At 40.0% G+C, this 13,786-nt stretch overlaps 1 protein-coding gene across 2 annotated transcripts in view; it reads right to left on the reverse strand.

The window, feature by feature from the left end:
• Nucleotides 1-240: 240 nt before the first annotated feature.
• Nucleotides 241-13,786, reverse strand: part of LOC110529793 (uncharacterized protein C14orf132) — a 45,894-nt gene continuing 32,348 nt past the window's right edge. For both annotated transcript variants that reach the window (XM_021612327.2, XM_021612326.2), the window contains exon 2: nucleotides 241-1,648. In XM_021612327.2, the coding sequence (XP_021468002.1) occupies nucleotides 1,424-1,648 (225 nt within the window). In that variant the 3' untranslated portion in view covers nucleotides 241-1,423. The remainder of the gene's footprint in view (nucleotides 1,649-13,786) is intronic.

Below are 13,786 nucleotides of genomic sequence, written 5' to 3' on the forward strand. Positions count from 1 at the left end.
ACTCCTTCAAAACTTGAGGCATTTGTTGCATTATGTTGTGTGACAAAACTGCACATTTTAGAGTGGCCTTTTATTGTCTCCAGCACAAGGTGCACATGTGTAATTATCATGCTGTTAAATTAGATTATTGATATGCAACACCTGTCAGGTGGATGGATTATCTTGGCAAAGGAGAAATGCTCACTAGCAGGGATGTAAAAAAAAAAAAATGCACAAAATTGGAGAGAAAGAAGCTTTTTGTGTATATGGAACATTTCTGGAATCTTTTATTTCAACAAATGAAACATGGGACCAACACTTTACATGTTGCCTTTATACTTTTGTTGAGTATTTGGCTTGGAATGCAGTTTGGGTTACGATGTGTTGAGCAACTGTAAAGAGGAAGAAAGATAATCTTATATCCAAATATACATTCAGACCGACATAAAAATGGTTATGGTTACAGCAGTCACATCAAGAGGCTTGGATCCAAGTGAGTTCTAAGCGTGATAAATCTGGTTTCCACATGTAAATATCTGTGAAAAGTGGATTGCTATACAGAATGGAAACAAACATAACAAGCGGTCACAGTGAACATCAAGTTCTGTAAATCGTACATCTCGTTCATATGGATTTGAGGTCTGATAGGGGTGTTTAAGGGAAATAGTTTTAGTGTACCCATACTTTATTTGATATGAATTTGCTCGGAAAGGATTGTCTATTCAGCACTCAAGGCTCACTTAGGATGAAAAGGGGGGTTTACTTGATCCAAAACCGATAGTGTCAGGTGAACTATATTTTCATGGGGTAAGTAAATCAATCTAAGATCATTAGGCATTCTGTTTCTAGAATGTTTGTCATAAACTCCTAACTTTGGGCAGATGTCTTTAGAATACAGTGACCTCTGTGGAGTAATGCTTTGAAGATAAAAACATATCAGTGTTACTTTCCATACAATGATCTCCAAACGCTTCAATTGGCACGTTACAAAGGTTCTGTAGGAATATTGTACGTCCTTTAGGTGATTTCAGAATTGACCAATTAGCTCAGAGGTTATTCAGAGTTGACTATACAACACTGTATTCTATTTTCTAGAATCCGTTCAATATTTAAAGCTTCATCAGAAATGTTAACATTTTTACGTAAAATCAACAGAACTTACGTACAAAATATTTCATATTTTTACCTTTGGCTGCAGTAAAATTACCAACATATTACACATACTCAATTCTGTATTTGTATTTGTCCCTTGTCTTTCAAAAGCATGGACAAGATGTCAATGCAATAATCATTCACTCCTCTGTATCAGTGTAGCCTTTCATGGTGGTTATTGGCTGCTGTGGAGTTCTGAGATTATGTCGCTCTCAAGTTTCTGAGCTTATGTTCAAATATCTTGTGCTGCAACTTCCTCCTGCTGGCAACACTTTATCATGGCTCCCACCACTCAGAAAGTGAAGGCGTACACCACTCCCACGACCACAATGTTCCCAATGGTGGCGGTGATGGCAATCCAAAGCCAGATGGCGTCGCGGGACATGGGCTCCCTCTCCGGCTGGTCATGGGCTGCCATGGAGGCCGCGTGGACGCTGGCTGAGGAGTTGAAGAGGGAGTGGTCCGTGCTGTAGTCATCGTTGGGTGACGAGTCCATGAAGGCTCCCGCCATGACAGACTGGAAGAGAAAAGGAAGTCCATTATACTCAAAGTGGGCAAAATATCTGAAATTTGCACAGCGTCATTCATTTTATGTATAACCCGAAACACTCCTTCCCTTTCAATATAGTCCAGTGGCTTAATCTTCTTCTCCCTTTGAATATTCATTGAATATTCAGTTCATTTGTCTCCTTTCCAATATTAAGTAAACAGTCTGAAAACATTTCTGCAATGGCTCTGATTCATTGTGAATGAGGAACCCTTATCTGGAAGGTGAAGCTCGTCCAATAGGTCATTGGAGCACATATTGAGATTATAGCAATCATTTAAAACTCTTTCACTGAAATGTATCTACAGTAAAGCTATTGGATTGCCAATGGAATGCTTTCCGGCGATGGTATGGAACCTACATATTCCTACACTTACGCATACACATTCAGAACATACACGCAGTATCTCAATACCTATCTACAGCAGGGAAGAGGATGGCAACTATGCTCAGAAAATAACACACAGAAAATATGAGCTGTGTTTAGGTAGCCAAACCCCACAAATATGACACTGGGACAAGAAAGGTGTGCTCCTTCACACAGTTGTATCCTATACAACACAGTCCGTAGAAGAGCGTCACCAATTGCAGCAAATGACCAATCTGTCACGAGGTCCGTTCTCATTAGAGTACAATGGTGAAATACGTGTTCTAATGTGATGAGGCTGCTACCTGTATCTTTGAAACCCTTCTGTGGAGATTAGTCTGTCACATATAAAGTAAATATTAAATGGAGGTTAAGAGATACAGTATACAAAATGGATTTTGTGAACATTGTCTCAAAGGGGGGATGGCCAGGGCAGGGTAGTCTAGTGGTTAGAGCATTGGACTATTAACCGAAAGGTTGCAAAATCGAATCCCCAAGGTAAAAATCTGTCGTCTGCCCCTGAACAAGGCAGTTAACCCACTGTACCTAGGCCGTCATTGAAAATAAGAATTTGTTCTTAAACTGACTTGCCTAGTTAAATAAAGGTATAAAGTCCTTTATGAGTACCTTATTTCCTTTGATTCCTATTGAGATGTTGTTTGTTCATAGCAAACTAATGAAAAAGAGAGGTTATTGTGTAGTAGGGGTACAATAAAGGGACAGACAATGTCATATAGAGAACTGATCAAGGAAAGGGCTGTGGTGAGTGTCCCGTAGATGTGTCTGTTTTTCAGGTTTCCATCTTTTCACACCTCACTGATAACGTAAGGAGAGGAATTAAGAGACAATTCACTTGCATGTCAAACGTATAGACTTGTAGGGTAAACAATTCCTTCTACACATTGAAATGTACAAAAGCTTCTCAAAGACACTTTCCCTCAAACAAAGGAGAACTCATCTCACTGAAGAAACTATGCCTTCAAGAAGCTTCCGTTTTATCTTTCACTTGTATATAGAATCAGCCCAGCACATTATGTGGTTCAGATGTGAACTGCTTGATTGCTATTCAATGCTGTCAATACTTTCCATTTAATAAATACCTTACAAGGTAACTAAGACTTAAGAGTGTTATTTTTAATCACTGTTCCTTATTGCCTCTGCTAAACATCACTGTCATACACGTGCACACATGCACGCTGACAAAACACTTAGGCGCACAACAACTCAGACGGCCCCAAACACCTTTCCTCAAAGGGACAAGTCAGTGTGCCTATGAAAACAAACCGCTCTGTCCAAATGAGCGATGGCGCTCCCACATTGCTCATTTGTTCATGCATCGGATTACACAAGTTTTTTTTTTCCAACTAGCCATTAAAGTGCTATGTTCAGGGTAATAGAGGTGCCTGTCACCGCCATAACGGCTTTTTGAAATCGCTTTCTAGCTAGAACAAATGGATCTTGCATATTGGTTTCCCAGTGTAGACTGTGCTAAATCACAGCTGAGACAATAATTAAGAGATCAACAAGATAGGAAGGTTTGGAGCCTCGGTACTGCCCTGGCTAGATTACCTGGATTTATTAACTAAATTCAGTTGATTTCTGCACTCATTTGCTCTTTGTCACTGTCACAATCCCTTTCTATGTAAATCTCCAAGAGTACAGTTGGCTTTTTTATTCAATATACCACGGATAAGGGTCGTTATTAATCACGACGCAAATTGGAGTGACTGGATACAGCCCTTACCCGTGGTATTTTGGTCATAAACCACAAACCCCTGAGGTGTCTTATTGCTATTATAAACTGGTTACCTACGTAATTAGAACAGTAAAAATGTATTTTTGTCATACCCGTGGTAAAGGTTCTGATATACCACGGCTGTCAGCCAATCAGCATTCAGGACAAAGCATTTCAAAAGGGCTTCCATAGGAGTGAACATCAACAGAGTACAAACCATATCCTCATATGAGTCTCAGGATAGTCCCTGTATATAGGTTGCTGTCTCCCACCCTACAGCCTGAACAGGAGCATATGTGTTAGTGAGCACTTTAGGATTCCCCTTTACAACGCAACTGTCAGAAGCAGTCAACGTCTTTATGTTTCTACAGTCAGTTCCTCAAATAAGCCTCCAGTCGGTTGTCAGTCATGGCACTCTCTGTTCACCAAATGATCTTCGGTCCTATAGCCAGAGGTTTCAGCATGAAGAAAAAGGATGTAACATTTTGTGTTCTATTGCAAGTACAGACTAAATATCCCAAAGCTTGCTTAGCAGAACCACTGAATGAGCACTCACATGCCCACTTTGGACTTAAGAGCATAGTAATGACACTGAGCACTTCCATCAACTGTAAATTATTCACCTGTGAAGTGCACTTTCTTTTATTTCCCCTGGTATCCCAAAATAATCCATCTCTCGTACAAATGGACTACTGAGACAATGGGTAGCAACAGTGACATTCTCCTCTCTTCTTCTAAACACACAGCAAATATCATCCAATAACTACAGGCTACTGTGCACTCCTATGGTAATGTTCCAGGCCATTATCATGCTTTTATTCATACAAGGGAAAGGCGAAGCATGTGTTTTACTGTCACGTTCTGACCTTAGTTCCTTTGTTTTGTCTTTTGTTTTAGTATGGTCAGGGCGTGAGTTGGGTGGGTTGTCTATGTTAGTTTGTCTATGATTTTCTATTTCTGTGCGCTTTGGTCCTCACCTTCTTCCCAAGACAGCCGTTACATTTACAGAAAATGCCCCATGTGTTTACAGAAAAAAAAAGTAAAATACTGTAAAATAATGCTATTTGAAACGTCCACGCAGCATCAGTCACGACTACCTCTCTCATTGCTGCCTCTTATTCTCTCACGAAACAAAAAGGACCCATCAATCAAAAGGTATACAAATGTCTAAAACTTGAGAAACCAATATGATATCCTCTCTAACAAAGCATAAAGTGAAACACTTCAATCTAGTAGAAAAAGAGGGTCATTGGATGGTTCATGGATGCACACGTATAGCAAGTTTGGCCCTCGTATACGTATTGACTTTTTTACGGACTTGAATATGGAGTCCAATACCTATAAACCCCTGCTTCACATCACAATAGAACTCTGAGCTTTACCACTATTTCCCCATGTAGACTTTGATATCCTGTATGCTATTACAGACTAGACATTTAAACATGCCATATACTGACCTATGTACATTTATGGCTACAAACTCATTCCATGTCTCTCAGTGAACTCTGTTACTATGGTAACACATTCTATGCAAATCAAGCAAAGGACACTTTGTCATCTTCAGGTACAGTAACAAGGACTACACTATTTCGCATAGTTCACAACCTACCCTTTCATTTGGAACATGTGTTGCAATTATTGGATTTCTGCCTCCACAATCCATAGACAAGGTATTTTCCTCAGGTCATATCCAGCCTACCTCAACGTAATGAGTGTGGCATGTCATTTATAGCATGGAAAGCAATGCTGGAACATGCAACCAATTTGACATTACAAAGTAATATCTGGCGAGTTACCATTTCTCAAGCCTGTCTGGTTGAGTGCCATCACACTACTGACGGTGGAGAATCTTTGGCAAAACAGAATCAGCAAGCTATTTCAGCTTTTTTTCTCTCGTTCCAAATCACTCATATCTGTAACAGTACTATGTGCCTGCCTGGGCCCAGCTCAGATCTGTAACAGTACTCTGTGCCTGCCTGGGCCCAGCTCAGATCTGTAACAGTACTATGTGCCTGCCTGGGCCCAAATCAGATCTGTAACTGTACTATGTGCCTGCCTGGGCCCAGCTCAGATCTGTAACAGTACTATGTGCCTGCCTGGGCCCAGCTCAGATCTGTAACAGTACTCTGTGCCTGCCAGGGCCCAGCTCAGATCTGTAACAGTACTCTGTGCCTGCCTGGGCCCAGCTCAGATCTGTAACAGTACTATGTGCCTGCCTGGGCCTAGCTCTTCTTTTATTATATATTGGCTCTGTAAGAATTACACAAGGCTGTACTTATCACTGGCCTATCATTGCTGCATGCCCCTTTTAATTTTTTATTATTTTTACCATGATTCTCTCTGGTATCTCTTTAGACGTCATCGCCGTCTTTCTATCTGTCCCTGGATGAGAATGTCTTATGGGCATGAAGGAAAATAAGTAGGAAGAATAAAAACATATCATTATATATGCCACAATATTATCACGATATGACATGCTATCACGATATATCACGATACATTGCCCAGTAAAGGTTAAATACAATTTAAAAAATGCCCGGTACCATTTTCATTTTGAATTATCAATATTATTTTGGTGCCCACCACTACTAATTTCCCCTAAAGGTGTGTGTCTGAGCTCAGAGTGGGGCTAACCACATCCCTGTAACAGCGGTGGCCAACCAGCAAACTGAACAAGACGCCCATCATTCAACCACGACAAGAAGGACATGGGACTTTCCGCATGCTGTGATTAGTCCACTCCTGCTGGCTCACCGCCTGGGTGAGTCTTCACTGTAGTGTGTAGCCAGGTGATGCGTTAATCATATAGAGGTGCATGGGATCTCAGAGATCTCAGTTAGCGCCACTCTGGGGCTGGGCTTCATGTGATGTAAAAGCTATCCACTGGGCTACATTACAGGAAACAGGCTGCTTAGTGTGAGGACATTCACAGGTCATTAATCCATTTCTCCACAGGCCACACAATGTCAGGAGGGAATAACAAAATGCCCTGACACACACCCACATGCATACACGCACACACGCAAACAGACACACACACAAACAGGTCATTTATCCATTCTTCCCTAGGTCACACAATCAAACAAGGGAGCAACAAAACCCCAACACACAACGGCACCTGCACGTTTTTCTATGAATAATAATCACATAAAGACTGTGCATCGACAGTCTCGACAAGCTAATGAAAATGTGTTTGCTTCATTATGTACCTTACTGAGAAAATGTCTTCCAAAGAAATCTCTTGCTAGAACCTACAACATATGAGTTGTGTTTGGGAAGAAATAAACAATGTCATACCGGCGGCTGTGGCGATCGTGACGTTTTGTCAGCCGGTGATTGTCAAGCAAATAACTGCTGGTCTCATGACTGTTAATTAACAGAAACACAATTAGCGTCTCCTGGCTTCCACCCATAGTCCACAAGACACTGATGCAGACCTTTGGAACGTCTACTTTTAAAAGTCGAATAAATCCATGTCATAAAGCCAACACCATCAAAATATATCCATTATTTATATTAGACAGGTCTAAAGAAACATGAAGAAGAATACAATTGAACATAGTTGAATAAAATAGAAAGGATATTTTCTCCAAAAGGTTTGAGGGATTGCGCACATGCTTCTATTCTGTGTTGAGAGGTTAACAAAGAAACAGGTCCTCCTACATGCTTCATTTAGAGTTATTTATGTAACTTTAGTTGTGATACAAATGTTGGGTTATGTGTTTTAATGTTCAATACATTCTAAGGCTGCATGATGTGACTCTAATGATATGATATGCATTGTTTCAGTCTCTCATTCACAACTGGACAAGCACTTGATAATGACTCAAATTTCCCGGCGGCATCACTTTTGTGTGGCCGTAATGCCCCCTAAAAAAATCTATGACTTTTGCGGCCAGTAGCTGTTGTGCACTTGGGCTGAACATAATAATTATATTTCCCTTCTACTGGCTGCATGCTCCAAAGCACCTCTCACTCTCAAGGCTCTCTCGGAGGTTCTCAATTCTTATTAGACAATGCATGTAAAGTGATCTGGTCCTTCTCACAGCATCTCGGGATTTACATTTTTATTTATTTTATTTATTTTACCTTTATTTAACCAGGTAGCCAAGTTGAGAACAAGTTCTCATTTACAATTGCGACCTGGCCAAGATAAAGCAAAGCAGTTCGACACATACAACCAAACAGAGTTACACATGGAGTAAAACAAACATACAGTCAATAATACAGTAGAAAAATAAGTCTATATACAATGTGAACAAATGAGATGAGATAAGGGAGGTAAAGGCAACAAAAAAATAAAGGCCATGGTGACGAAGTAAATACAATATAGCAAGTAAAACACTGGAATGGTAGATTTGCAGTGGAAGAATGTGCAATGTAGAGATAGAAATAATGGGGTGCAAAGGAGCAAAATAAATAAATAAATACAGTAGGGGGAGAGGTAGTTGTTTGGGCTAAATTATAGATGGGTTATGTACAGGTGCAGTAATCTGTGAGATGCTCTGACAGCTGGTGCTTAAAGCTAGTGAGCGAGATAAGTGTTTCCAGTTTCAGAGATTTTTGTAGTTCGTTCTAGTCACTGGCAGCAGAGAACAGGAAGGAGAGGCGGCCAAAGGAAGAATTGGTTTTGGGGGTGACCAGAGAGATATACCTGCTGGAGCGCGTGCTACAGGTGGGTGCTGCAATGCTTTCTCACAGGCTACAAGTGAAGACAGACACAACAGGGACGCAGCTGCCTGAGTCGCATATTGAAGATGTTGGAATAACTGTCCACATTTGAGTAGGCCTAACAAACAGCACAATCACTAGCCTATACCCCATAGTACAAAAGTTCACCCATTTTACCGGTCAACTTGTCCTTCTGCCTGAAAAAAAAATATTCCAAACATAGTCTGGAATAGTTGATGTTCAAAAATGCAATCAATTAGCGGAGAAAACACAATTCTCAAAAGTGACCGCAAATGCGATTATGCATGTAAAGGTATGTAAAAACAGTCAGAGGAATGGGGAGAGAGAGAGAGAGAAAGTCCAAAAGTATGAGTTAACATTAGATAACACATTTTTCCAACGAGCGATAGCTTCCAATTTCCCTGAGAAGGGAGTGTTTTCAGTGAAGTGGCACTGAAGGAATTTGATAGCAACCATAGCCCCTGTGGAAATAAGCATATTTGCCAGGACTTTCTGTAACAAACTGTTTATGTATTAATAGAGAGATACGTAGGGAGAAACTATTTAACTGATTGTTATTCCTCAGATGTGGCGCATACCCAACACAGTTCACGTTTGAGTAGTTTTCTGCTTTGCATTTGAAAAGTAATTGAATCATGACACCACAGACCTCAAGTTCAACTAGAACAACTATAGTCAACACATTACACACAGGAGTGAACTGGTACTGCTGCTACAATGGCAATTCCCAGCATTCCACAGTGCAGAGGGCTATAGGGGTGATCCAGAGGACTCTCCTTACTGTACTGCTTGGCCCCCTTTTATCATACTGTTCATGATGAGATAGTAAGTCTGAGTTGAACTCTATGGCCAGTGTATAGACCAGGAGCAGGACTACTGTATGGGGCAATGGGTTTGTTCTCTACACCCTGAACTATGTTTGTTTGAGACACTAGAAGTAACCCCTGCTGTGGTGATGATGAGTTACACAGGATGTGGAAGCACTGTCCCCAGACCAGTTGCGTCACTGCATGGATTCTACTGTGGTATACCAGGGTAGAATGGGGACCTCTGACTCCGGCAAGACACCAGGTCAGACACAGCCTTTACGATGCAATATATAACCTTAGAAGGGCCTAATTTAAAGGTTTAGTAGTTACAACACAATTTAAAAAATGAAGAATATCGTCTTTAAACAAAGATGAACTTTTTTTCCACTTCATTGGGCCCAAATGTAAAAAACGCAATGTCTCAGTATCTGTGAGTACATTAAATATGATAAATTATGATGTGAAACAGTTTAGTCAATCAATAATGATTTTTCCCATTCAATAATTAACTACAGACTACAAAAAATCACATTGACAAATCGTCACCTCTGGGGAACATTGGACTGGCAACATTTCATTTAGATTTACATACTAACTCATCAGGTCGAAAAAGATAACACAATACTGTATATGGATTATAAACTCAGTAAATCACTGCACTCAACAGATATCGCAGATCCTTTGAAGAAAATGTACATACCGACCCAACATCCATATCATTATGTTCCCTTTGTGCGGTCCCTGGAGAAATCTTAATTTTACAAACGAGTCGCGACTCGTGAAAATGTATCAGTGCCCATTAATAACTCAAAATATGGTTGTTAGGATGGTTTTGCAATGGTTGCTGAATTTTTTGTATTATCAGTTCTTTAACTTTATGTACATCTGGTAATGTTAATGGGGGGTAAAATAGAACTACTGCCTGATGCACTTCTGTGCAAGTAAGGTAGACGGGCATTTCCTTCTGCTTTGTAAGGATAAATATTGTAAGTCATGGACATGCTTGTTCATTCCCAGCGCATTGCTATTAACAGCGAGTGGAAGAATGATAGATGACTAAACAAGATTATCTAATGTATGACCACAGTCCTATTGATTAACTTGACCATGCCTGGAATAGGGGCCAAAATATATTTTAAGAAATGTTTAAGTCGATTACGTTTGGAAATAGGGCACCCTGCTTTGGATGCTTCCTTGAGAAGGCAGCTTGGAGAGAAAGGCCCCCTCTGGTTACAGGTAATGGCTCACTAACTCTATGGCATCCCACACTGCCATTTTCATTAGCACTCCAATTTCCTTTCTCTACAGGGTAAACAACCTATGAGCGTTATGGGTGTACATCCTCATGTATTTACACGCGGAGGCATCGTGATACCTGGATATCAGCATAATCACCTTCTCTACAGAACACACCGGAAAACCATGAAACATGTGACACGTTTATAACATAAACATCAGTGTTAAAAACTTAAACTTCAGGCATTTAGGTTTGCCAATAGACGGGTTAGCTAACAACGTCAAGAAAATGATGTGCACGCTTCCATGGGGCAAAACCTATTTCGACACAATTGGCTGGAAAGAGTTCAATGCTTTAGGAAGCTTCATTTCCCCATCACTACTAACAAACACAGTAATGGGTGGGTATCTCTTACATTCACTCAAAAGGCATTTATGGAAATTTTAAAATATGGCTTTACATCCTACAGTGTTGAAATAACACCCCAAGTGTTTAGTGTTTAAAACCTAAATGCCTTATCCTGAATAAACATGTTCATATGTTTAAAAAGTATAATAGCAAATAAGCATGTTCTTGTGTTTACAATCAAAACACTGTGACGAGTTTTCATTGATATTCTAAATGCCTTGACACATTTAAAAAGTGTTACAGAATTGTTTTTAGTCATGTGTCTTAAACACTTGGTTTAACCGTGTATGCTGATCTCCTTTTGCCATAGCTCCAGTCACTCTGATTCCGATCATTATGTCTTGATCAGATATCCTTTCATGCACTGTGTCAGCAGTCTACTGAGAAGAAACAGTCATAATCCAAGAAAGATCTCACAACTGCTTAATATTTTCTGTGCTTCCTGTCCACACACAGGGAGCTTGTGCCCCACCCTGGGAGCTGTTGCCGTCCCGCAATATTTCACCCCTTGTCTGTAAATTCACCCATTCAGAGAGAGCCAGCTAGCTCGAGCATGGCACATTACTACTGGAGAGCTGGGAGCCAGAAGCCATCATTCTTGCCCCGCTAATTACAGTACATGCACTCTGACACACCCCTGGGCTAAGCTGAGGAAAATTGTATTGCCGCCTGTAGCTTAGACCCAAAGACAAGCACTTGGTTGGTGTGATAAGGAGGATGGTGTCAAGGTCTGAAAGCAATTTTATCTGGTGACCAGTCGAGTGGGCCAAGAAGTGACAAACCACTCCCTGATCCTACTGTACACACACCCATATAGCTAGTGGTGTAAAGTACTTAAGTAAAAATACTTTCAAGTACTACTTAAGTAGTTTTTTGGAGAATCTGTACAGTACTTTACTATATATGTTTTCGACAACTTTTACTTTTACTTCACTACATTCCTACATTTTTTAAAACTTTTTACTCCATACATTTTCCCTGACAACAAAAAGTACTTGTGTCAAATTTAGCCTCTGGCCTGGCGGACTCACTAAACACAAGAGTGTGCCCCTGGCAATACATTATTTTTAAAAACAAGAAAATGGTGCCGTCTGCTTTGCTTAATATAAGGAATTTTAAATGATTTATACTTTTACTTTTCATACTTTAAGTATATTTTTGCAATTACATTTACTTGTTAAACTTAAGTATATTTAAAACCAAATACTTTTAGACTTTTACTCAAGTAGTATTTTACTTGGTGACTTTCACTTTTACTTGTGGAACTTTCTGTTAAGGTATCTTTACTTTTACTCTAGTATGAAAATTGGGCACCTTTCCCACCACTGCATATAGCATGTGTAGCTCCAGCAGACGCAGCACGTACAGTATGTCTACTATAACCGTCACTAGCTGGTTGTCTGGCTGACTGGCTGGCTGATCAGCTATGTATCCATGGGATCTGCAGCCACAGCCATCTTAACTATCAGTTCCTTTCAGATAGGGTTTTGTTTCAGTACCAGTTGTAGCCTACCCACACTCTACAAATCTATGGAAGCCACTAACAAGCATCCCACTTACTGACAGCTGATGTGGGCTGTAAATTAATTTAGTAGCAGACAACATTAATGATCAAAACCAAGGATGTATAGAATAGTATGAGAGCATGAAATAGAAAAAAGGAATGTAGTAGATTGATGCTAAAATCAGTGTATGTGACATATAACAGACACAGCATGAGTCTTGCACAAGCAGTATAACTATTCCTTTGTAGTTGAGGGTATAAAAATGAAATTGTCATAAGCAGTGGTCAAACAGAAAGGAGAAATTCAATAAGAGTTGAAAGAAGCATCGGTATCAGTGGCAAGAGATAAACGGAATGGCTTAATTAGGAATAATGGGAAATCTTGATTGCGATCATGGACATGGTATGAAAGAAAATGTGCAAACTTCAAGCATCCTTCATCATCTGTCAAAACTTAAAAGGAATATAGCCCACGGTTAATTTGCATCAAGGGCACAAAATGAAGGATGTGATTAAGAGTAAAGTCACTTGGTAAAACATTAGGACTCATTACATGGTGGCTCCTATTTCAGATTAAGGCTAGCAGAGAGAGAGAGAAAAATGTGTAAAGAAAGCACAGTAAATGTTAAGACTGTTTATACCACCAACAGCGTAATGAGTTTAGGTGCGACCCAGATGATTGCTCCCTCTCGCTCTGGTTTCCAATTGGCAGGTAGACTCTAAAAAAATGCTGGTTTAAAAACAACCCAATTTGGCTAAATATTGGACAGAACACATGTTGGGTTAATGTGACCCAGCCAGTTGGGTCACAAAAAAACTCATTTTTTTCTATAAATTGGGTTGTTGATGCTGGGTTATTGAGCTATGATCCACCCAGTCAGAGCAGAATACTGGAGGCGTGGCTTAGTAGGGGCGTGACTTTCAGATCGTTATTTTGGCTACCTTTGAGAGTAAATGTCATTCCAGTTAATCTGTTCTGTTGTATTGTCAGTACATGTTGAGCACAGACAGGTTTGCATCTTTAATAAGGCTTACACAAGATTGAGTTCCTATGCATATCCATGCTTAAACACCTGCATTGCTTGCTGTTTGGGGTTTTAGGCTGGGTTTCTGTACAGCACTTAGAGATATCAGCTGATGCACGAAGGGGTATATAAATACATTTGATTTAATTTGATATCCCAATGTTGGTATAGTTACGAATTTGTAAATGTCATAAATGTCACATTAAAATGTGTAATGTGATAAAATATTGAAGGAAAATAAACATTTGCAGTGTACAAACTTGATGATGAACATGAATTACATTTATTCTCACAGGGGGCCAAAAATAACTATCTGAAAGCCATGCCCCGA

Source organism: Oncorhynchus mykiss, chromosome 8 (genome assembly GCF_013265735.2).
Source record: "Oncorhynchus mykiss isolate Arlee chromosome 8, USDA_OmykA_1.1, whole genome shotgun sequence".
Taxonomy (NCBI): Eukaryota; Metazoa; Chordata; class Actinopteri; order Salmoniformes; family Salmonidae; genus Oncorhynchus; species Oncorhynchus mykiss.